The sequence below is a fragment of the Calypte anna genome, chromosome 13 (genome assembly GCF_003957555.1).
Source record: "Calypte anna isolate BGI_N300 chromosome 13, bCalAnn1_v1.p, whole genome shotgun sequence".
In the NCBI taxonomy this organism is placed as follows: Eukaryota; Metazoa; Chordata; class Aves; order Apodiformes; family Trochilidae; genus Calypte; species Calypte anna.
This window is the reverse complement of record NC_044259.1, coordinates 14,221,345-14,246,957: the sequence shown is the minus strand read 5'-3', so window position 1 is coordinate 14,246,957 and position 25,613 is coordinate 14,221,345. Positions and strand designations below refer to the sequence as shown.

Here is a 25,613-nt window from a genome sequence, read left to right as displayed (position 1 = left end):
ATGCCAAGCCTGGCCTCTGAAGCTGCAAGATGTTATAGAACTCTTGGTCCATCAAGCAGCACTGCCTCCAGACTGGGGCTGTAATCAGGAAAGCTGCTGCTTTTGTAAGGATTTTGTGTGTTTATATGAGCAAGAGTAAAGGGGGATGATGGGAAGAGTGAAGAAGATGAAAGAAGAAAAGAAAGAATAAAAGAAATTATCATAACCATAAAGAGCTCAAAATGAAAGACTGCATAAAATCATGTTAGAGAAAATAATGCAGCAAAAATGGGTAAAACTGAGAATGTTTAAAAAAAGGAAAAGATAATGTGGAGAAAGAACAAGCACACTACAGATTTCTTTAACATTTATATGAATGCAAATTCAGTTTTTGTAGTTCAGTCATTAATAATGCTGCATCTTCCATGCAAATGTAATTTCTGGAATCTGACTATTCATGTAAATGGTGTTATTTATCATTGCTTGGTGCTGTGGTGTCTCAGGATACTCAAAACAGGATCTTACCAGAGTAAATATTGAGCACACCCTTTTTTCCACGTGTCAATCTCCAAATTTCTGTTTCTGTTCATATATATCATAAAAAGGGCTTAAAGCAACACTCTAAGACTGCCTGATAGTCTTTGGATCATGTTTTCCAGGATGAACACAGCTACAAAACTTCACACCAGGGTTTCATCCTATCTAAGTAGGAAGACTGAGGAAAAAATTAATTCTAATGACCTTTTCCATCTGAAAACGAAGGCTGCAATGGAAGAGTTAACTCTGGCAATAAAGCTTTTCACTGCAATATTTATGCTAACTGATTTTTGTGATGCAATTCCCAGTAAAAGTTCCAGTAGCAATAAAAGCCACTATAAAATAAGGTTGCCATTTTACAAGATACTTTGTGGAATACCATAAAATTACTTTTGTCACTATCACCATACCCACTAGGAAGATAAGAATGCACAACCCTTTGTCAGATATGCAGGGATTATCCTCCCACTGAACACTTAGTCTTTAGATTGATTAATGTTCTGATATGATCCAAATAGACTGATTCTTGCTGGTAAAGTTATTTCTTTAATGCTTGTCTGCAGGCCTTGGGAACAATAATCACAAGGCCTAACTTTTACCTGATGTGCCTCTGATTTTGTAGGAGCTTTCCAGCATCAATAACATCCTTCAGAAAACAATCCACAGTGGCTAGGACAGAGTTCTGCCATGAGACATCATTCTGAAGAACTTGTTTCTTATTCTGTATGACAGAGGAAATTGAGGATTAGCTTGAGAAGGCAAAAGTTAAACACTGTGAATACCTGTCTCAATCTCATCTTTCAGTTTAAATGTAACTTTGTATTTGATGATGCTGTTATGTGAACACAAGTCTTTTCAACTTTAAATGTATTTTTCTCTTTTCTCTTCTAGACACCTGGGGGCTTTGTAAGGTGGGAAAAACTCAGTCCTGAAATCCACCTCCAACTTCTGTAGGTGGTAAGTTACTTCATTTCTTTGTTATTTTTACAGTTCTTTTCTTTGAGTTGTTTTGTTTCATAAACATCTCTACCATAAACTGCGTTCATCTTCTATTCTGCCCAGGACTTGCCAGTATTTCAATTCACTTTAATCTGGGTTATTACAACTAATACACACTAGCAAATAGATTGCAGAACCTGTTATAGGATCTTTGAGGTCAACGGATGTTTTCTCTTACACTGAAATCACTGACATTGGGGTTAAGTGCTTCAGAAGGACAAGAACACAGGTGACTGCACCAAATGCAATATCTCTGAAGTAGCTGCTGCTTTGTCTGCTAGAGATACATCCTTTCCTCACAGCACTTCTGGTTGCAAGCATTCAGCAAAATCTTGCAAAATTCCAGGCAGTAGAATTCCAGTAAAATATAGCTGTCCTCTATAGAGAAGAGACCAGGAGCAAAGGCGAATGAAGAGGTCAAATCAGAACCTGCATTTATAGTATTTCTAAAGAAGAGGAATGAAATTCTGTTGTAAAATGGACAAAAGTCTCAGGAACTTTGTATAAGCCAGCAATCACTTATTGCACACCTTAAATTAGTTTTTTTCTGCACAATTGCCCAGCAGAGCTAACAAAGCTGAATCTGCAGTTCTGAGAATTACAGGAGGAAATAAAACTCCTGTCTATTACAAGGATACAAAGGGATGTTAAATAAAGGTCTGTGCCACTGCATGTAGCTTTTTTGTGATATATTTCAAAACACAGTTAAATTAAAAGGACTGAACTTTCTTAATCCAGTAGTGAATGATGCTGGTACACAGCAAAGTATAGAAATGTACTTTAAATGTTTGTTACTGTAAAGATTTCCTTTCCGGGGCAAATGTTTTTATAAAAAATGTTTTTATAAAAAAATAAATTAAGTCAATGGGATTGTGCCTCACAAGAGGGGAAAAACCATTAATAGAAGTCCACAGAAGATTTTCAAGGCTCTACCACAAAGGCTGCAGCCACTGCCACAAGAACTGTAGAAGCAATCACAAAGGTCTTGGTGTCATGTAAGTAAAATGGGGGGAAGCAAAATTCTTTACATGATGACACCTATGTGCTGTTGCTACTGACTTTATCCTAGTGGGTACACAGCTGCTGGCTACTGGTTATGACTGTAGGACAAGTTCAAGTGGACAGGAGGGGATGGCTTGGCTGTCCAGGTATCCGTGTTTTGGTCTTAGGGGAAGTTAAAGTGCTCAGTTATGTTGCCTGCAAAACTGGTGTTGAAGGCTTCATCTATTAACTGAGAGTCCCAAAGTGCCTTATTAAGAGAACTATAACATTCCTCTGCATGGGGAAGAGGAAAATGCAGCTGGAGCTGAGATCTGGCCCTTAGTTCATGTATGTGTGAAATCCACCAGAAGGTTCTGCTGGACAAGTTACAGCATGGAGGAGCTGGCAGGGCATGGTTGTAATTATAACTTCTGATCAAATAGTATCCAAAATCAATCCTGTGGCCCTTTAATACTGTAAGTGTAATAAAAATATTTTTAAACTCTTCAATTCTTCTAACTTGGAAAAAAAAAGATTTTTACATTTAAAAATACCAAAAAGTTGAATCATCAGCTATAGAGAGATACATTATTGGTTCAGAATTAGTGGTAATTATAACACTGCCCAGAGATAAAAACCAGCTGACAAGGTTGTTTCAATTCTAGTCATGGATGATAAACACTGTGGAGGTAAAATGCTGCAGCTGCAGAGTGAGAAAGATTGCTATCAGGATTAAACAGGAAGCCTGTGTTTTACTGGATCAAAAAAGATTAGTCATGTTTTGAATATGGGATTATGAAGTCATGAAATAAGTGAAGACACATTTCTGACATAAATGCTGCAAGTAAGAATATGATTACTCGCTTTGTACACAATGTTTCTGTAATTTATCATTCAGGTCTTTGGCAAGGATATCAGCCTGCTTCACCCTATCTGAAGTCACTGAAGGACTGAGCCTGGTTTACTTCACCAATAAGTGTTTTACAGGGATGAACTATCCGCTGCTATCAACATATAATGGGTAGAACTCCAGCAGGTTTTTGGGGAAACAACCTTCTGCTGCTTTTTACCAACAATCCACTACTTGAAAAAAAGTTCAATGAAGGATTAAGTTGATCTGACCTTGGGTGGGATCAAGAAAGCAGTAACTATGCAAAACTGATAAGCACTGATGAGTTCTTTGTGCATCAGAATCCTCAAATATGTAACAGGTATGGCAGTGCTGAAATGCAGCAGTGTCTGGGGTGAAACACGAGCCAAATGGAACTGCATATTGATGAATGGCAATAGATTTTTGTTAGCTCACTGGGGAAATCCCTTAACAATGAGAATGAAGTTGATGCAAGATCATTAATGTCTGCACAGAGAAGGTAAATTCTCTGTTGTTGAAAGCCTTACAGAAAACACCCATACAGAATAAACTGCACTCCACTCTGTTAATTTAAGTAAAAAAGATAAAAGCTTGTGTTCAGCCTGGCAGGTGGGAGTTATATAAACCTATCACTGTTAGATGTCTGCCACTGAAACTAACAGCTAAGAAAGTCTGTGTACAACAGATATATTGAGAGGGATACCTACCCTGGACCACCACCAGAAGAATGATGTAGTCCAATATGGCAGTGACAGTAAAGTAAGGCATTTGGACATGGGTTTACATCCAAATCTGCAGGGTTTTGGTTTGGATTTCTTTTGTTTGTTGCTTTTATTGGGTTATATTTTGCCCTCCTGCAGGCATGTAGCTTTCATTAGATTGTATATTCACCAAGGGGAGACTGCAGTGTGAGGTACTTACGTGCCTGTGCACTTGTTCTCTGCTGCTAAAATTAATAAAACCTCGCTGTTTTTTTCTCTCCCCTGAGGCTTTTTTTGTGGTTGCATGATATTTAGGAATTGTACTTAAAATCAGATCTAGGAACAGAACAGTCCAGTGCTCAGACACAGAAGTAAAAAAATGAATAAATGTGATCCTTTCCTGTGTTACTAAACACCTAATGTGTCTGTTTGAACAAAGTGCATCTAACCCTGTTGATAGTTTTCTTGGAGAAACACAAGACAGTTCAATGAACCTTATTTGAAAAATACGTACTCACAGTACGTATTTAAAGTACTCACAGCTGTATTTAAAATGATCAGAAAAAGTACAAGTCCTAACTTTTGGGCATCATATTTATTAGCAGGGGATGAGTTCTCTCTGTAACCGAGGTGCAGATAGTAAGAGCGTCTCCCCCCTATTTTAAAAATTAATTGTGAATGTGAAATTTCCCTCTTTCTTGTCCTTTGACATGCTCAGAAGTAAGTGGAGGAAGAGTGGCTTCTTCATGGTCTTTGAGGAGGGACATAGCAAAACCCACCCAAGTCCCGATGTGGGAAATTGCCCAGCACTCTCTTCTACCTCCTCAATTGTTCTTTCTTGCTGATCACAATCTCCTCCTTCCACCTAAGTTCATGTATGTATGTAGTATGTATTAATATGTAGTTCCCCTCATAATTTTTCTCCCAACTTTAAAAAATGGAAGATGGCTTTCCCCTAAACCCTTTGTGATGACCTGGGCAGTCCCTTACTTCATTATCTGTAGTGAAATGAGGCAACCAGGTGCCACTAATTACCAGGTAGTGGGCATGAGCTTGTATTAAGCCCACCTGTGCCTGATTAGGGCCCCAAATGCACATGAGCAGGATTAGGGGGACAATAAAAGGTAAGCTTCCAAACACAAGCTCAGCTCAGCCCTGAGCAAGCCAGCAGAGAGGTCAGTTGAATTTGGAGCGGTAGCACTGAGCCAGTCCTGAGGGCAACCAACTCAGGGCACTGTTTGTTCACTTCTCCTGGAGCACCTCCTTGGAGTGCCGTGCCCTAAGAGAGGTTCGTCTTGCAACAATTATCTGGTGTGGGAGCAGAAACCTCCTCATGGTGTGGGATGTGATGACCACCTGAGGAAAGTTTCTTGTTAAAAGAAATTTAAAAACCTGGGATGACTTCTGTGCCTTTGAAATGTTATTAATTCTGTAAATTAAATTTGTAAGCTACTGACTCAAGCCAGTCATATCCTGCTCAGGGATTATAAAAGCTGATGTCTAGTGGCTGGGTTTGGTTGGTTGGTTTTTGTTTGGGGTTGTTTTTTTTTTTGTTTTTTTATATTTTTGAGGCCAGTTTTATGGCTCTGTAACTCTTCAGACTGAAGTAGTAGTGGAGATTCCTGCATCGTCACTCATCACTGGTGAGGCCACATCTTGATACCTGTGTTCAGTTTCAGGCCCCTCATTACAAAGACATTCAGATTTTGGAGAAGGGAAACAGAACTGGCAAAAGGTCTGGAGCACGAGTCTGATGAGGAACAGCTGAAGGAACCGGGGTGTTAAGCCTAGAGAAAAGGAGGCTGAGATCTCATACTCTGCAATATGGAGTGAGGTGGGGGTTGATCTCTTCCCCCAACAACAAGCAAGAGACAAGAGGAAAAGAACTCCAGTTGTACCAGAGGAGGTTCCAACTGAATATGGAACAGGCTGCCCTGTGGTGAACTGAGCGGTGACTCCACAGGGGGATCTGACCTCTAAACCTGTGTAGATGTGGTGCTGAGTGGTGGGCTTGGCAGCTCTGGGTTAAGAATTGGACTTTATGATCTCAAAGGGTTTTTTCAACCGCAACAACTCTGTGACTTGATGGTCAACACCTCTGACGGGGCCATCCCCAGCCTTCCTCTCAGACCTCCTCCCCAGCTGCCCGTTGAGCCCCAGCTCCTCCATTGGCTCCGCAGCCTTCGCTGCAGCCCGCCCAGCGACCGTTACACGCGACCGTGACCGTTACACGCGACCGCTACACGCGCGAGCGGCGTCCGGCCTCGCCCTTTCCCTGGGGCGGGCGCCTCCTCCCCTCAGCAGGTAGATGGCGCCAGAGCTCGGCCCCGGGCCCGCCCCGTTGCTGCCGCCGCTCACGCAGCCGGCCACGCACACCCGGAGCCGCTGACGGCGCCGACTCCGGGCTCGCCGGCTCCCCGACCCGCCGCCCGAGCCGCGGCAGCCGCACAAAGGAGAGGAGGAGGAGGAGGAAGAAGCGGCAACACGCACGGTGCTCCAAGCCCCGGCCGGAGGTAGGGGCTTCCTCTTCGCCCTGGCATCCTAACTTCGAGGGGCCAGGGCTGGCTGCTCCAGCGGAGGCTTTATTTAGGGTTTCGTAAGGCTGTGTTGTGCCCTGGCTGGTGTCTCAGCCCGGTCCCAGGTGACCTGTTTTACCGTGCTTGCTGTCGGTGTTCCCGCCCCTCCAGGCTGGGAGGGCAGGGGGGGTCCCAGCGGACCCAGCAGCTCCGCGGCCAGAAGTTGGTGAAGGGCGTGAGGGGAAAGGAGCCTCAGCTCGGGATCCCTCAAACTTCCTTACCCGGGAGAGCCGCCCCTGTCGCCGTTCCGCTCCCCTCCGCTCCTCTGCTCTCCTTGCAGATGTCGGGGGTGCTGGTAATCGCTGCCTGGTGCTTCCTGCAAGTGGAGAGCCGGCATCCTGAAATCATCACGAGTAACAGCAATCATGGTAATTTCCTGGACAACGACAAATGGCTGAGCACCGTTTCGCAGTATGATAAAGACAAGTACTGGAACAAATTCCGGGATGTAAGTAGATCTTCTTTATATCATGCATCTTGTTTCTTCCATTTGACCGTCACGTCCCTTCGGTGGTGGCTGCCGGCTTTCAGGTGTGGGTAGAAGAGAGATGCAGCTTGGGCAACCGGTTGTTTCTTGTCTGAAGGGTGTTCAGAGCTGCTTGGAAGCTGGGCAGGCGGTCCCCGCGTTCTTGATTACCCCATCCATCGGGGCAGCTTGGGCTTGTTGTTGGTCTCATTGAAAGCATATGGTCTTCGTTTTTCCTTTTAGGAGGAACTTTGAGCAAAGTTTCTGTGCTAGCTGCTTAAGAAGCCAGTTAGCTGTAAAATTATGAAACGGTGTGTGTTTAAGAAGGGAATATTTACCGGTTCATGCCACAAGGTGGTAAGGAGCAAAGGTTTTTTTGCTTGCAGATTTGGTGTGAAACGTTTTATTGTCAGTTCTACTCACTGAGATCTTTGACTGTGGTTAAGGGATGGAAGAAGCAATGTTTCAACTTGGTGTTTTTTCAGTCTGGCAAACAGTGTTGTTGTAGTAACATGTGCTATGACATTTATCTGTACAGATTAATTCTTGAATTCCACTAGTTTGAATATAATTGCATGTATTAAGTCAATGACTGGGAAAAGTGAGAACACAAAATTTATAGTAAAGGTAATTTTTATGGAGCTCCTTTTGTTTCTGTTGTCCACATGCTGAAAAAGCTTTCCTGAGGGACAGAGAAAACCCAGCTTCACTCTGCCCAAGGCTGGATAAGGGAAACGGTACCATTAATGTTCATTTTGAGCACACTGAGGTTAAGTATTCTTTATTGTAGAGGATTTGTGTTCTGTGGCTGCAGCGTGACTCCAGCAAAGGGAGCTGTCTAGCAGTTCTCCTGGTGGTAGTCTGTAAGATTTTGTTTGTTTGTTTGGGAAGCTCTGGCATTTTATAATGTATTAACAAGATACACTTCGATACAGTGTGTCTCTTTCGTGTTAACCATGTAGTTTACTTTACAAAGAGGAAGTCGGTGTTACAGTTAAAAGTGACCTGTCTGCCTGGCTTAGACTCTACCTGTTCCTGTGGTTGTAGTCACCTCTGTGTCTGAGAAATAATACTCTGAATCTCAATATAATGAAATATGGCCAGACAATATTATCAGCTGATATGTCAGACTGCATATTTTTGTGCAGTGTCTGATGGCATCCACCTATTGCAACTGTCAGAGTGCTCATGTAATAGGTGTCTGGAAAAGCCCAGGCTTGTACAGTAACTGCTTTTTGATAGAGGGACACTACAGTTAATATGGATTCAAAGATATCTACTGGCCTCCAAGAGAATCTTTATTAACATCTCGTTTAGTTTCTTGGGGAATTCAGGTTAAGGATTAACTTGTTAATGTCTACATCCAACTTATTACATTAAATAGGCAGCATTTGAAAATGGGAAACTGAATTAAGAACTGACAGTCTCTTTACAAATTGAGACCTTCTATTAATAGCACATTTGAGCTTAAAGTTATTGCTTCATTTTATGCCTTTTTTTTTTTTTTTATGCCTGGAGTCCTTGCAACCTCTCTTCTCATGCCCTTTCCCTATTCTCACAAGTGAAATTGTGAGAGAAATTAGTCCTCTTCCTGTGAAAGATGTTTGTGAAGATTACTGCTTTCATGTTTTAAGGATTCACAACAGAAAATGTTCTTTTTAGACTTTCTGAAAATGTTAACTAGAACTGTAAAGCCTCAAAACTCCCTTTTACAGGGTTGGGAACTGTGGGAAAAATTGTTAACGAGTTCTCTGCCTAGCAAAGGCAAGTAGTAGAAAGTTCATGCCAAGTTTAGATAGCTTTCTACCCAGCCATCTTAATTGTTCTGTTTAATGACTTCAAAACTGTCATCTTATCAATGTGTATGATTATCCATGGAATCTTCTATGTGGCAAATTAAGAGAGACCACTGATCACCTCATACTAACACTTTCCAAAAAGAAAATATAAAAAGCTTGTGAAAAGTCTTGTGTTCACAGATGAAGGTATGTATAGGTAGAGTTGCTCCCAGTAGAGAGAGAATGCTTCTTGGATACAGACATGTCAGGAGAAAAATCTGGTTCTTGCTTTGTGGCTGTGGTAGATTATTACAACATTTGTGAAAAAACTGCCTGGTGAAATGCAACTTAACAGAGTTAATTGCTGTTTATGGGGTAGGTTAGTGTGTCATTCCAAGGTGCTGAACTGTAGGGAAAAGAGCTTCCTATCTTCCCTTTGTTCCCAACTCTAACTATAAATATATCACTACTTAGATAAGGTTCTCAGTGTGAGCTTTGCACAGAAAGCTGGAGTTTAGAGGTGGTATTTCAGTTAATACCTTCTTGGATCTGATACTACAGCTACCACAAAACAGAAGGCCTGCTTTATACCCTGTGAAGCAGCAGAAGCAAGGCTGCAATAATTTTCATAATTACCTGTAGTAGCTTTCTGAATTTTGTCATGTTATGTTGCACAAATATTGACATAACCGTGTACTTATGTACCACAGGAGAAACACTGTATGGATGGAGCTGAGGTTGGATTGGCTTGGGTGTGGCCACTTTGAATGTGTATGCAGCACAAACATCTGCACACCCAGATGTGCACATAAATCTGTTATAACATTGTAGTGCTGTGTGGCTTTTTTTTTTTTTACAGATGATAAATCATGGAATATAAAATTTTCAATTGCACTTCTTTCAACTTTTTCAGTTATTCTTTTCTAAATCAATTGGTTGGTCAGCATGTTGAGCTATGGTCCAATATGGCCTGATTTGAGAAGACAGCTACTGATCATCTTTTTTAGTATGACCCTTTTGGGTTTTTTGTTGGTTTTTTGGGTTGTTGGGGTTTTTTTTGTTGTTGGTTTTGTTTTGTTTTGTTTTTTGTTTTTTTTTTTTGGCAAAGACAACATGGTAGTAGCATATAATGGCCCAGCAGTCATTACTCTTCCATGAAAAGAGAGCAGAGAGGTTTATCTCATTTGAAGTCTCCATTACATCCACATAATCAGGCTAAGTTTTTAAGTCTGAATTTAATAGTGTGAAATGATGACCTGTCAACATTTTCAAAAGGCCTCAAGGGGTCTGATTAAAACAATGCTTTACAATGAAATCTTTTCACATTAATTGAACACAATTTATAGAATTGTGAAGTGCTCCATTTTTACAACCTTGCAGAGCCTCTAAATGAATAGTGAGAGCAATGTGGCTGGTCTGTTGTGAAGCACATGCTGTTGAAAGTCTTGTGTATTTCCCAGCTGTCCTGTATCAGTAATGGTGGGATGTCTGATGCATTAATGACCTTTTTTTACAATCTGAACGTGATATTCCTCTGTCTTCCATTCCTTTTTCCTTGCCTGGAATGGGTCTTCTATGTCACCAGTGATAAAATCTTAGCTCTGCCTTACATCCCATTTTATAGCTGGGGATAACAGTATTCCTTTTCCTCATAACTGTGTTGAAGCTGTAAAAGAGAAAGGACAGAGCTCAGGATCTGTAGTAACATGGGCTTCTTATTCACCTAATCTGTGTATTGAATGTGGCTTGATATGTACTTAAGTAACTGAGTTGGTCTATTTTAATAAGTGTCTAAACCATAAAAATTAAATCAATATAATTATTACCAGAAAAAGAATAAAGTGAGCATGCTGGAGTCATTAGGAAGGAGCTTCAGCTATTTCCCTTGTACAGATTTGAGGCTAGGAAAAGCAGGCATCAGGGACAGGAGAGTCAAATCAGACCTTTTGATACTAGGGAAACAACTGTGAAGGCCTTAATCTTTTGATCAAATCTGTCGAGAGAGTTTGTGGCTTAAAAGGAGCTCAAATGCAAAGTGAATTCTTACTGGTTTTTAAAAAGCATTATTATTAAAAAGCATTTATTATGTGACTTGCCATATTTATCACTGTAATAGGCCACACTGTGCCTCTCATTGTGTTCATAGAGCTTGGCACAGAAGAGTAAGTGTGTTCTTAGTGTTAGTCCTGTCTTTAATCAAAATTATATGAACAGACTCATTCTATTACTTCTCAGAGTTAAGTCTGTTACATTATTGATGCTAATATATAAAAAGGTAAGAAGTTCAACTAGCTATGGATTAAACTGCAAAACAGAAGAAAAAAGTTAAATGAACTTAGAGGATCTAGTATAAACTGCATAAGGAATTTCTATAAAGTTGGAAGCTAAGAATCTTGGCATGAACTCTGGTTTCAGTGCATCTTTATGCATGGCAAGCTGCCAGGCCACGTTCTGAGCATTAACTAAGCTGTTCCTCTAAGTTTTATTGCCTACAGAGTTTCAGTTCAGGCTATCATGTTAAAACCCCCGTGCATTATGTGCCTGGAGATGCTCTGAGGCTGTGTCTGCTTAAGAAGCAAGGCATGAAATGTCTTCATCTGTGTGTATACGTTTCTCAGGCTTATTGTGGGTAAATACTTGCATACAGCTATCAGCAGCACAAATAGTTATGTGTCATTAGATGAGATACTGCATTTCCCATGCTGGTCATAGACTACCATGCCTGATACAATCCACTGAAGAGGGAATGTTGCTCGTTATTCATGCACATCACCTTTCTGAGCCTAAGAGTTCCTCCTCACACCTGATCAGAAATGCAGGGAGAGGAACTGAGTGACCTGGATTGTTTCTGCTTTGCTACTGGTGAACTGTTGGATTTTGGACAGGCTCTTCACACTTCTGCATTGCTTTTCCCTTTGTTGCATTACCTTTCTTTGATTTGTTTAGCCCCAAATTGGAAGTGTGGTAGTGAAACTTCATAGCAGTTGGAAAACATGACCAATACTGAGAAGGGTTGGAATACCAAGAAGGCAGAATTGGAAGACCTTAAGAACTCAAGTAATAGAAATGAAATTAAATTTAAAAGTACAAACTAGAAGGTCATGGAATTTAGAGGTAACATGAACTTATTCTGGATTCTGGCAGCTCAACTTGAAATAGATGAGAGGGAAAACCTCTGTACTTTTATTGATTGCCAAACTTATTCTAGGTAACAAAAGTACTGCTAGTCTGAGGAGAGCAAATATATTGTAAGAATGCATAAAATGATAGATTTCTGATTCTGTTGAAGAAACTGTGCAATCTATAGAAGAGAAACCTAAATTAAGAATATCGTGAGCACTTCTGATCACCAAAATTCAAGAGATACAAATTTTTATGTAGTTGGTGAGCCAAAGGCCTTCCAGCATCATAAAGGAAAAGGACCTGCTTTAAAATACACTGTTAGCTTAGATATACAAAGTTGATTGTGTAAGAGTAGATTTGCTTTAGAAGGTTAGAGGGACAGTAAAATTTGCCTTGCATGGTTGAATTAAAGAAGTAGATAATTGGTGACAAAAATAACCTTATTTCTGAATTTAGGAATAAGGTTATTACTCCAGCCACAGTTACATTTTAAAGCGGTGTCTTAATGAATACTTAAGTTTCAATTTGTTAACCTGTATGTTAACAAAAAAAGAATATGATGTAGGAAGATGTAGTAAAAGAACCTGGAATGTGTCTGTTCACTAAGTGCAAAGTCCCTGCAGATGGTTGTCTTGTTCCCTATCCATAGAGCTTCTAGTCTGGTGGAACCTTTGGGATTTTTGAGGTAACAATCCATCTGTGTAGTCTGGGTTCCTTCTGATGTCTCTTCCCTGGCAGGTAAATGCTTTCAATGTCATCTCCCTACCAAGGACTCAACCAATTTCAAGACACCACCTGATACCCTAGATGCTAAGACAAAGCTACTTAGTTTGGGATTGCATTTTTTTCCTTTGTTGTCTTTAGATCTATAGGTAAAATGAAGTATTTTTCTGCTAACATTTACTAGAATATCATATTTTCTACTGTCTTCACCTCAAATGTAAGCACAGATTTTTCTGTCATTTACCAATATATATATTCCTGGCAAAATTGTTGATGTCCTGCTAGTTATGTAGCAGAGAAGATGGTCATAAGGAGGGTTTACAGGAAACTTTCTAGCTAGGTAATGGATATACCCAGTCAGTGAAGTGGCACACAGGCACCTCAGGCTTGCTTCCCAGGAAATAATCATTCCAGCCCCACCTTAAGATTTAATTGAAAATTGTGTGTATGGAGTCCAGTGGATCAGGACAGAGTTGAAAGGTGATTTCTAAGTCTACCCAGATGGTCTTAGCATAGGTTGTCTCGCTGAGCAGTGCTTACACCACAGAGGGACAAGGCTGGAATATAAATGTGATTGAAAAGCACAGCTGAGATGTGCTTGTCAAAGCATCATGAAGTGTAAAAGAATAGCAAATCATGAGGCTGGATCTGTGCAAATGTAGTTCATAATCAGAAGAGATATGCTTACTGAAAATGCCCTTCTCAAATGTGACACTTCCCTTCTGCAGTGGACAAGGGGAAACATAATGGCATTTATGTCAGAATAATTAACATGGAAGGTACAGAAAGACAGCTTTTTTTTGTGATTAACTGACATTTATCCATCTTCCCCAGGAATTACCTAAGACTCCAAAGCTAAATAGGTCAGCAGAAAACTGTTAGTTCCTGTACCATGTATTTTAAATTATACATAGAATAGTTTCATAGTTTCTTCACTTAAAGAAATGTTCTGTAGGATACAGTCACAAATCATATCCCTGCTGTATAGTTCTGTGGATTGAAGTTTTCACTAATGTTTTACAGGTTTTTAGAGTAACCATTCATCATGTCAAACCCTGTTACTGTAACATAAAATGGATGGATTGAAAAGAGTCTTAGGAGGCTGAGTTCTGATGTCTGCTTGTGTAACCACTGTTATTGGGCTCAAGTATCCATGGGTAACTAATACTAAGTTTACTTCAAATAAATTCTTCAGGATCAGGGTTGGGAAAATCAGGCTCATTCTCAAATGCCAAAAGTTTAAGCTTAGTTATAATACTGCATTTTGAATCAAGGTTATGGCCTTTTTTTCTTTTTTGTCCCAGGTATTTTAACTGTTTGCTCTGTGTATATGGTTTTAAATAGGAAGCTAGAAATATGTAATTTTAGTCAGCACATCTTTAAGTGTGTGCATTTTTTTTTTTTTTTGTGGCTAAAACCCTTGCATTTGGGGTGAGGCACCTGAGCTACTTTTACCACAGGTAAAAGTATTTTTTCCCTTCATGAGGGAAATGGAGATCAAATATTACAATTAGAGCATGAAAACTCTTTTCATTTAGATAACATCTCTTTATTCAAGGGCTGTTTGATCATTTATGAAAATAAATTATTTATTATTTATTAAAACAAATTATTATTTACATAATGAAAAATGATATTAATTCAAAAGAGTTTGCTTATGTTGAGGCTGATAACCAAATTCTTGAAGACTTTTCTTGAGGCTTGAGCTTGATTCTTATATTCCTCATCTTCCTGTTCTCTTAAATAAATAACAACTGTACATGAAAGATCAGTTAGGTTAAACAGTTCCTTTTGACTTTCGGAGGACATTGTGTACTTGGAAAAGGCTGAAAGATCAGGTGTTTGGCCAGAATGAATAGAAGCACCTTGCTTGAAGTGAAGAAAGGAAAAATGAAGCTATCTGAAAATCAAATATCTACAGTCTACAATGTAAATATTTTATAGATTCCAAACAAGACAAGAATGTGGAGTTGAAACAGAGCAAAGGCAACGTTGCTGCCACCAGCAGCAGTTTCTATACTCCCTACGTTTCACTGTTTCAGCTTTACACGGGGCCTTTCTGCTGCTAAGTTACCAAGTCCATGAATATGTCATCATAACTCCAGGGGTTATCCTCGGTGGGTTTGCTGTTGCAGGTTGGCAGCTAAAAAAGAATCACATATTTGGATCAAATAATGTCCAATACGTTTCAACGCTAAGATATGATTCCAAATTCAGTTTACAGATAAATTGCTAAAATACTGAATAGAGATTTTGACAAGGAGTAAATTGGTCTTTATCTGTCACTTCTATAGCTCAGTTTGTAATCCTGGATAACAGGAAATCATTCTCATTAAAGAGGTACAAGGGGCATCAATTAATTCTGTGATCTTAGCTGTCCTCTTAATGAACTTAGTGTCATAAATCCACTTCACTGATTGCTTTCTCCTGGGCAGGTAGAAAAATGCTTTATTAAAAATTCCTGTTGAAGTAACTATATTCAGATCAGCTTTCAAAGAGGGTTTCAGTATATCACGGGCTGGGGATTGATAGTGGCACTGATACTTATCTGGCCACGCAGGTTATTTTAAAACTGCCTGATCAGGAAATTCGGCTGCACATCCAATTTCATTTGAAATGTCACAGTATATTCTGTGAGGAGGTTTTATGTGCTTTTCAGCCTGTGCAGGCTGAACAGGAGATTGAGGTAGAGTCAGCCGTGGTCACTGATCTGGGGGAGCATTGCTTAACTTTTAGAGAAAGGAAGAGGAGGGATGCTGAAAATTATAATTGCAGGAGTAAGAAGGGAGTTGATTTTTAAGGGAATGGAAAACATTGTTTTTAGAGTAGTGTTTCTGTGTGTACAAGGGCAGTTGAAGAGCTTGGCAGAATTTGATTGCAGTTGGTAAATATTAATGAAAATGCATTTTAGACAATTTGGCAATGGTAAAAATACTGACTTGTATCACAGAATCATAGAATTGGCTGGGTTGGAAGGCACCTCAGAGATCATCAAGTCCAACCCTTGAACCACCGTTGCAGTTACTAGACCATGGCACTGAGTGCCACATCCAGTCTCTTGAAATATTTCCAGACACGGAGAATCCACTACTTCCCTGGGCAGCCCATTCCAATGCCTGATCACCCTCTCCATAAAGAAATTCTTTCTAATACCCAACCTAAACCTCCCCTGGCACAACTTGAGACCCTGCCCTCTTGTCTTGCTGAGAGTTGCCTGGGAAAAGAGCCCAACCCCCCCCTGGCTCCAACCTTCTTTTAGGGAGTTGTAGAGAGTGAATGGTAAGATTGGTGAATGGTAAGAGGATTGTGCTGCGCTTTGATTTCTAGGACGACTCTGATAGTCTTTCGGTGTGTGTGTATGGGTCGGTACCTCCCATGCTGTCAGCCCCTGGCTCTCTGGGCTCAGCGCGTTCCTGCGCAGCCCCCGCCCCGCTGAGCGGCCCCTCCCTCGGGCGCTGTCCGGGGCTGAACCGGCCCCGCCTGCGGGGAGCGATGCGGGGCTGTACCCTGCCCTCTGCCTCTCGTGTCCGGCCCGCAGCCTTCCGGGGCCCTCTCTGCTGCTTCCCAAAGCACTTTTCCGAGCTGGTTGGGCGTACGGAGATGTGCAGCTACATTAGACAGATGTGGAAGCGGAGGATAAAGCTCGCTCAGTTATCCATCAGGCTAGTGCCACAGCTAACAATGAAATGTATGCCGTGCAAGTCCCAGGACTGTGTTCTTCTGAGCTCTGTGCTGGGTTGGAATACAGAAAGACAAAGCTTAACAGGTCTGCAGGGTTGCCATTGGATAGATTTGACAGCAGTGTGTATTGGGTCAAATGCATTTCATGTTTGATAACATAAGCTTCACTGAAAGTATACAAGGGATAAATTTTGGTCTTTTTTTTTTTTTTTCTCTCCAAGTGACACCAGGATAACTGACTTTTTTGATTCTAGCTAGATATTTATTTAATATTAGTCACACCTCTTGTTTGATATCATATGGAAGTGGAGCCAGGTGTTTGCTGTTAAAGCACAGATAATATGCAAAACTTGTTTTTTACCTTGTTTTATTTTAATATTAAACTAAATTTGGTGAAACTGACAAAAATTGAAGTCTACTGTTCTTTTAAAAACTTGTTTTGTATGGCTAAAAAAACTTCTCTCGCATAAAAGGACACCTTGTGCTGCCTTCAGTAAAGCTATCCATAGGCATGGGTTAATTAGTAATTTAAATATAAATTCTCTTCCATATTCCTTAAACACAACCATTAATCTCCATGTTATGGTTCACTCAGTACAACAGCATCCAAAAAGAAATTACCACGTTTAATTAGAATAACTATATATTGGAAAAATACTGCACAACTGTCAGTTATGTGTTTAACTGCATTTCTGCAGGATTAAGAAAACTGTTGAACCAGATATATTTACTGATAAGGAACTATGTAGTAATTCAGAACAATGGCCACAGGATTATTAGTCTCCTCTTATTTAACAGTTAAGTTCAATGTAATGAGATGCTTAATGGTTTATTTTCATTAGAATATAAGGCAAGATAGACTGAAATTATGATTATGTGACACAAATGTCTATTTTTACATCTAGTCTCCTTTCCTCTCTATAAAGCCTTTGATTCTCCTCCTGAAGAGGTGTTCTGTGTATTACGCCTGTGTCTTATCTTAATAAATGTTAAAATGATTGGTAGAGGGAAGATTCTGTGGCTTGTAATGAACTTCTTATAACCTGAGATTAAAGGTTTTGGTTTTGGTTTTTTTTTTTTACCTCAGAAGTAGTGCTGTTAGAGATGTGAGGAGGCTTTTCTTATCCAGGTGCAAAGACTCACAAAGGAGAAGATGCATCATAAGTATGAGAAACTTTAATGGGTGGCAATGGACAATTGAGAGGAGAGCAGGAAGGGATATAAAGAGCATTCTACTGGGATCTAGTTGGCCACCCCTGACCTAGGCAGGGGCTGTTCCTGTGAGCAAAGGTCCTGGGAACCTCCACTTCAGAACCATGTGAGATTCTGGGAGCAATTATAAACATTGTCTTGCTGGGTTTTGGGCTCCCAGGCAATCACTGCTGGCTTGTTGCCTGATGAGGAGCTATCAACATCTGCCCTCCTGTCATCTTCCTACTCTGTGACTTGGGTGGCAGCTTGAACTGCTTTTTTATTCAAGGTAAAGTATGAAAGTGCACTGAAGAAAAAATAGATGTGCTTTTATCACTGTTTTCCTTGCAATGGAGTCATGGATATCTGTAGCATTCAGAGTTAGCAGAGGAACAGATGGACAAAGCTTGTTTTAAACAGCATCCATGAGTGAGCATGTGCTGCTGCAAGCTTCTGTGGGCAGCAGTGTGCTCTGTTCCCACCAATAGGGCTCTAATACAGAGTGGAGTAAAGTAGGAAAAGAATTTGGAACAATTGGTGTAATTTAGGCCATATATAAAGCATGGAGAACATGCAAACTTTCAGAACATCTCCAGGATGCCAGTTTCTCATGATGCACAAGGATGAGTTTCAATCTTTTTCACCCTGCATAGCTGAAAGCTGTTATGTATGCAGTTTTTTTTTAAGGGCAAACATCAAAAAATACCCATTTTTCTTTTCCGCTGTCCTTATTTCTGTGCAGAAGAAACAGTTCTGTTCTCTGCTCAAATTTTGGTCAATATTGTACTGTAGCTTGTTTTTAAAAAACATCAAAACAACCCCTTATAAATATATATACTCACACGTGTACATATATGTTACTTGTGCTGTGGTTTCTCAAAGCTAGAAAACATGAGAGGATTTTATCAGTGTTTCACTATGACACTTGTTCCACACAGAAAACCAGAGGGCAAACCAAAGTGGTTTCTTTTGGTGCATGTAATCTTTTTAGAAAGCAGTGGTAGCCCTGCAGGCACAATCAGAGATCTTGGATGCAAAGGCTGATTGATTAGCTGCATCGTTCCATTCCCCAAATTAAAAACTGAAAAATATTTTAAGAAAATGTAGGAGCACAGAGGAGAACAGAGAGAACAGAATGTTGCTAAAGGGAAAAATACTCTGAATATGTTTTTCATCAATAAAGCAGAAAAATGGCATTCTCTATCTGAAAGGAGATAGATGGATGATTGCAACCATCCAATCTAATCAAGATCATTTTTTTTTCAAAAAAAGATAAATGAATCCATGTTGAGATGTTTATCTCTGGGAGATGACCTGTATTTACCTTCAAGTCACAGTGAATAGGATATTCTCTTAGCCTCTGAAACTATTTTATATCACTCTTTCTCCCTGCAGACTCTATGGATACAGATATAAAATATTTCTGTGGAAATAGTGGTGCCATTCCCTCTGTTCCCTCTATGTATGGAATATTTTGGGGCAGTATCTATAATAGCTACTAAAATGATCTTTGATGGCACCTATTTTTCTTCTGGGCTGAACTATAAATACCTTGTGAATTGTGTTTGATTTTTTTCATCCTAAACTCTCTGTATCTCTTCACAATAAGTAATTCTCAGGATAAACATGTAGTTTTGTGTTTGCCCAGACATCTTTCTCATCGCTAATTTTCATGTAAAACTGGCTCAAAAAATTTCCAATATGAAAATTAAAGTTTCCAACTGTGCCAGTTACTGCATTGACAAGATTAAATAAATTGTCTGTCCATATTCAGTTCAATTGACATTTTTAAACAATTCTTGAATGTATTTAGTTCATAAATTATTTCAGTCTTGGAGTAGATCATGCATAAGCCAACTCACTGTAGACTGTCCTGTTTGCAAGCATTGCTGACCAAGGCAAATTTTATAATACAAATAATCTTTATCATCAGTTGATGTGGTCAGTAGGAGAGCTAAACTAAAACATCTCTGTCAGTGTGAGGTCTCTGGGCCTTCTCAGTGTGCTGCTCTTGTTAAGAATGTTTTGCTCAGGCTAGAAAGGTTCATCTGAAGTTACTGCAGCTGTGCTCTTTGCAGCTTCTACTGCCTTAAAGGGCTGAAGAATTCCATAGCATTCCCTATAATAACAGGGAATTATCTGCTGAGGTGTAGGATTGTTTCTTTTGGGAAAAATTACAACTTGCACTAATGTGACTGTGCAAAAAACTGAGGAAGAAATTAAGACCACCTAACCCACTCCCCCAGCACTGCTGGCAGTGTAGTCCTTAGGACTCTTTATTGACTGGCTGCAGATACTTTGAGAAAGCAGAGTGGTTGTACCACAAGAAGGTAAAGGGAGTTGGAAACCTGCCTTGTTATTTTTAAAAGGATCATTAAGTTACTCAGTTTAGCAGTAGAACAAGAAAAATATGCCCAGTGTTGTGCTATATAAAAACAACATGAAATCCAACAACAAGAAGGAAACAGCTCATTGTTAACAATTTGGGGGAATGACAGGAAGGAAAATAAAAAGGAATTTTTTGAAGCAAATTTTCACTTGCTGCTTAGAGAGCATTTCTTTCTGGGGGAAAGGACAATGCAAGTTGTTGCTCATTTTTATTCTAAAACACTCTTTATGGAGCAAATTCCTGATTTGGATGAATGTCTGCCTTCCCAAACTTTCTAGAAAAGCAAATATAGTGCTATCTCAAAGTGTTTAGGATTTACACCCTGCTTCCCTCATGCAACACTTTCTTCTCCCATCTCCTTTGCAGAGGTCAGCAGCAGTGCTGGGCCTTGTCCTGTTGGCCATTTCTGAGCACTACAAATCCTTTTTAGAGTGCCCATCCACAGCCACCACATAGGTAGGAGATGGGAAGTGCCTTCCTTTCTATTCCTGCATGGAGCACAGCAGCTCCCTAGCCATGTTTAGCAGTTCATCACTGCTTGTAAATCTGACACTGATTTCAGTGCTGTGCTTACTTAATGCTGCTCCTATTATCTTTTGCTTTCACATGCAGACAGTGCAAATGGGAAAAGCTGAGTGCTACAGGATTAGCTCCTCCTTCATTTCAGTCTCAGCATTTGTGTTACATAAATGGTTTTATTTTTAACTTCCAGCTTTGCCTCTCTGCAAAGCACTGCAAAAATGCAGGGATTTTTAACCTCTGAAGTCTTGCTTGTACTCTACTGAATATAAGAGAAAGAAGGCTGGTTTTCAGAGATAAACCTTAGATCAAGCTTCAAAAATTCACAGTAAATTCCCAGAAGTGAGGGAGTGGGAACTATTGCTGTAATTTGGATAATAACAATCAGAAAATGCCTGACTAAAAGTCACAGCCAGCCTCACTTAACAAATGAAATGGCAAACTACCAACCTGTGTTAAAAAGAATATCCAACTGATGCTTCTTTTATCCCTGTGCAGTTGGCAGTGCTCCTAGATTGGTGCCTGGAAGAGCTCTGAGACTTGATCTGGGTATGGCTGCACCTAAGGGGACTGGGACATTAAATCATTTTGTGCTTCTGACAAATTTATCTTGGAAGCAGTGGGACTTCTGCTTGTCTCTCTGTTGATTAGGATGACTTCTCTGGGAGAGGAATCTTATTGTGCTTGTGACCTAACTGGAGAGGATCCATGGGCATTTTTGAGCATTTTGGAAGTTCTGCCTGTATGAAGCACTAGTGTTTCTCTATATAAAGATGTCTTATAAAGAATGAGTTTACCTTGTTCTCTAAGAGCTTCTTAGTCATCAAAGACATTCCTGAGCAAAAGAGGCTGCTTGTGTTACTGCTATCCTTGCTATCAACTGAAGTAGACATACTCTGTGATTCTGTTTTAGTTTCCTCTTGGAAGTATCTTGTATTCTGTCTGTTCCTTTACTGTACTTTGTGGTGAGATCGGCTGTGAGGGAATCTCTTGTAATATGTTGAACTTTCTTTTGGACATAATAGACTGTGATAACCAAGGCCAAGCTTTCATGATTTCTGGAGATAGTTTAGAGAAAGTAAAAACAATTAAATGTAGTTTATTTCTCCTTCTGGTGACATATACCTATTTGAGGACCATATTTTCCTCAAGCTAGGTATCTGTAAAAAACATAGAATATCTTTCTGCTTCATGCAAGGTTGTTAGTATTTCTGAAAGGGCTGTTGCTGGGATAGATTTTTCTTCAGGCAGTGCTCTCTCCCTTTGGAAACACTGTATTGACATTTAAAATTCTGCATTTGAAATATTTATCAGCAATAGAGGGATAGCTGAGGTATTCCTGAAAGAGATTTGGTTCATGTTATATTTTGGTTCATGTCCTGGGTAAGGAGATCTTAGTAGAATTGAAACATCTTGGATTACAGCATCTAACTCTAGATCCATTTTGAATGAATGAAAAGTATGACAAAATATCTGAAACCTTTTGATGTGAGAAAGTGCCTCCTTGAATTGTCCAGCTAGTTTCCCAACCAGTCTGAACAGTCTTTAAATCCGTAATGGCTACTGGGGAGAAAGGATTGAGAGTCTGCTGACCATCTAGATTCTTCAGGAATTAATAAACCACCATATAATGCTGTTTCAGCACTACCAAAACTATGGGTCTCTATAGCCCTTTTCAGACAGGGGTTGACTGTTGGCCTTTGCTTAAGTCTTGACTAAGCACTAAAAGTGTCACACAATGCTTTCAAAGTTCTTTCTGTTCTTTAAGGCTTCCTGTATGGTCTCCAGGTTCCCTGGAAGCCATCTACTCTTATTTATCTCTGCAGCTGACTTTTAAAGTAAGACCCCAGCTCTCAAATAAAGCTTTCTAAAGGCTTTCTCCTCAAAATGTTGTTAGCAAGATATACTTAAAAATAAACTGGTTCTCTCCTTCCCTCCTTTCTAGAGAGAGCTGAGAGGACAACACTGGTTGAATCATCCATCTGAGTCAGGCAAACAGCTGTCATTGTTAGATGTGAAGATGAGCTTAAAAGCTGTCATTTGCTTGGGAGTATTTTTATCCTTGACTCACTTGTCCAGTGAAGGGGAGCCTCTCACATGGAAAATTACAATGAAGCCATGTGTTGTGGTAATGACTGTAACTCTGCTGCTGAGAAAGCTTTACAGAAATCTTCCACCTCGGAGCATCTGTCATCCTGAAAATCTTGTTTTGGCAATTGTGCCCAAGCTCTGTGAGGTCCTGCACAGACAGCCACACAGTCCTGCTCTCAGAATGCCTGTCCAAGTACCTTCTCTTTCCCAGTTGTGTGCTGCCTGGAGCCGTTCACTGTTGCTTCTGGATTGGAATTACAGACCACAGTCTCATCCTGACATCTAACACTTGATCCTCAGATTCATGGGTTTTTTCCTTGCTGTTCTACATCTCTTTTCTTGTGTTCTGTTTTATATTTCTGTGTCTCTTGTAGTCAATTATGCAGCACCTTTTTTTACTTTGCACTTCCCACTTTTTTCTTTATTCTTTCTTCTCTGTCATTTCTGTTCTTTTCTCTATTTTTCTAGTGTTTATCTTTCTCTCCTCCTTTTTTATAGGTATCTTCTATATATTCTTCCATTAGCCAGGCCCTGTGAGTTTGTTACAAAATATTCTTAGGCAGTAAGTCACAGCAGCACAGGTTTATCCAAACCAGTGCTGTGATCAGCCTGGCCCCTTGGAATTGTACCCTATTTATGGGTGGAATCTCCTGATATGTTTGATTTTGGTATATCTATGAATACGTGGTGCTAAACATGTTTTAGGATAGCATTTATCCATAAAAACTTGGATCATTGACTAAGTGGTACATAGATATCAGCTTATTAAGAGTTTAGATTCCTAAGAGAGTGGTGTATAGCTACCAGATCAGTACTGTCTTTTCAGCAAGTTTATAACCTCACTAAAACCATTAATTTTTCTGTTAGGGTGTCATCAATAAGTGCAATTTTGTCTGCTTTGAAAGTAAATTGAACAAAGCCTCCTGGAATGTTGCATAAAGGACAGACTCTAACATAAAGCATCTATACTCATTTAATGTAGGAAACATTGGTTGTGTGTAAAGCAAGTTACAGTGTGTTAAAGGCCTGCTTGAAAGCCAAGGGTAACTCTTTGTACAAAATAGTCAGCATTTTATAGGTGCTACAAAAGTTAATAGATTTTGTAAATGTCATACTCTGTATCAGGGAAATGGCAGTCATACCATTGTTATGTAAAATACCATAGAATTAAAATGCATCCTTTTGATTAATTCAATATATGTCAACTAATTTCTGTAGGCACAAGTACTAAGCAGACCACATAGGTATGTTATTTTTTCAATAGCATGCCTGAAGCTTCAAATAAATTGCTGTTTATAATGAAGTTGTAACCTCACCCTGATAAAGCTTTATCATGTTCAGATGAAAGATACTGTTTCAGCATATTCCAGAAATTCATAATAACCCCCCTAGGCTCTTATCTTCTTCATGGAAAACCATAGTTTCTACTTATCTGGTCCACTCACCTGTCAAAACAGTTTTCCTAAGAGCTTGAGAAAATGAAGTGTGAGATGTGGCACTGCCTCTTTAAGCCCCACTCCCATTTTTCTGAAAGAAAATCTACCAAAGTTGTCGGTATCCTTCCACTTCACATGTAGACCCATCCTGTAACCACATGGATAAAAGTCTGTGGTATTGCCAATTTCCCCAAGGGGGTTCTGGTTGTCCAACAATTACTTTTTTTATGTTGATGTTTAGACCCAGTGCAACCAGGAGGCTTTGCATGACCAGTAAGCTGGTCAAGCAGTTGGGCTCCTCACACTTTGAAGCAAAACAAATACATAACCTTTCTCTTGCTTTTCTACTGGTTTTATCAGCTGCCAGAGTATGCCATCTATCTCTTCAGTTGCCTTCTGATAATTTTTCTTCTGAGGCTTGTCTTGTGTAAGATACAGGAAGATATAACAATCTGTAACATCAGCTGGAGTTTTATAACCAGCTTACTACCAGCAGTCTCTTCATATCCATCTCTACTTCTCTATACATACTTCTGGACAGTGCTGTTTCTAATGGGAATAAACAGAAAAATTAACTCAGTATGAATTTTGGTCACTGTAAAAATACATTAACAATTTTATTTAATATGTAGACAGAAAGCTTCAAGTTTCTAAATCTGCAAATGTTGAAATATTTTCAGCTTTGGAAGAGTAATGATTGAGAACTTGGTGGGCTAGCTTGCATGTTCCAAATTAGGGCCTTCCTTAGCAGTTTAGATGTTTATATGTTGATGTAATAAAGTCATAAATACATTGCCAAAAGGGTAGATGTGTTTGAATGCTAGAAAAGAGTATTTGGAAAAATTTTTCTAGTGACTAAAGTTTCACAGAATTACCTGGCTTTACCTGCCTTTGAAATGTAGCTTTCTGCAGGGTAGGATGTAGCAGCTTGTCTTGCACACAAGAATTAATCTGACCTGACCCAGCAAGGCTTGGTATCTGACCAGATCACAGTGTGAGGCTGTGGGGCTGCAGGCAGACCTGGAAACAAGCATTTTTAACTTATGTCTATTCCAAATAAATGACTGAGTGTTGTAGGAGAGACAGAATGTGCCACTTTCTATTTTACTTTGTGGTATCAGAAAACATATTTTGTGAGATCCATGGGTATTTCGATGTGTAGCTTTTATTGAAGTTGAACTTGCCTTCTCTTTTTAGTGGGGTTGATACCTTGCTATGAATCTCCTTCAATAGTTTTTTATTATAGGTCCATGACAGTATTTTATTTCCTCAGTTTAGTGCTGTTAAATTCTGAGTTCTGGCAAAGCTGAAATATTAGTCACTGGGAGAGCACCTAAACCAAAACTGAAGGTTGAATGTGGTTGATGCTTCTGTGTTTGATGTTCAGCTTTCTTCCCTCTGTTGCTGATCAAAATCAAATCAAGTGCTTATTCCTCAACTTGAACCTCTCCCAGTGTTTTCCAATTTTTAGCCACTTCTAGATATTGTAATTTTCAAGTGTCTGGTGTTTAAGGTTGAAATTGTGGTCTCATTGAAGTCAGTCAGATTTACCTTTACTGGAGTCATGTTTTC

At 39.7% G+C, this 25,613-nt stretch overlaps 1 protein-coding gene across 2 annotated transcripts in view; it reads left to right on the top strand.

Annotated features, from left to right (window-relative positions):
• The first annotated feature begins 6,448 nt into the window (after positions 1-6,448).
• Positions 6,449-25,613, top strand: part of SPOCK1 (SPARC (osteonectin), cwcv and kazal like domains proteoglycan 1) — a 247,878-nt gene continuing 228,713 nt past the window's right edge. For both annotated transcript variants that reach the window (XM_030459232.1, XM_030459231.1), the window contains exons 1-2: positions 6,449-6,581; positions 6,925-7,092. In XM_030459232.1, the coding sequence (XP_030315092.1) occupies positions 6,925-7,092 (168 nt within the window). In that variant the 5' untranslated portion in view covers positions 6,449-6,581. The remainder of the gene's footprint in view (positions 6,582-6,924; positions 7,093-25,613) is intronic.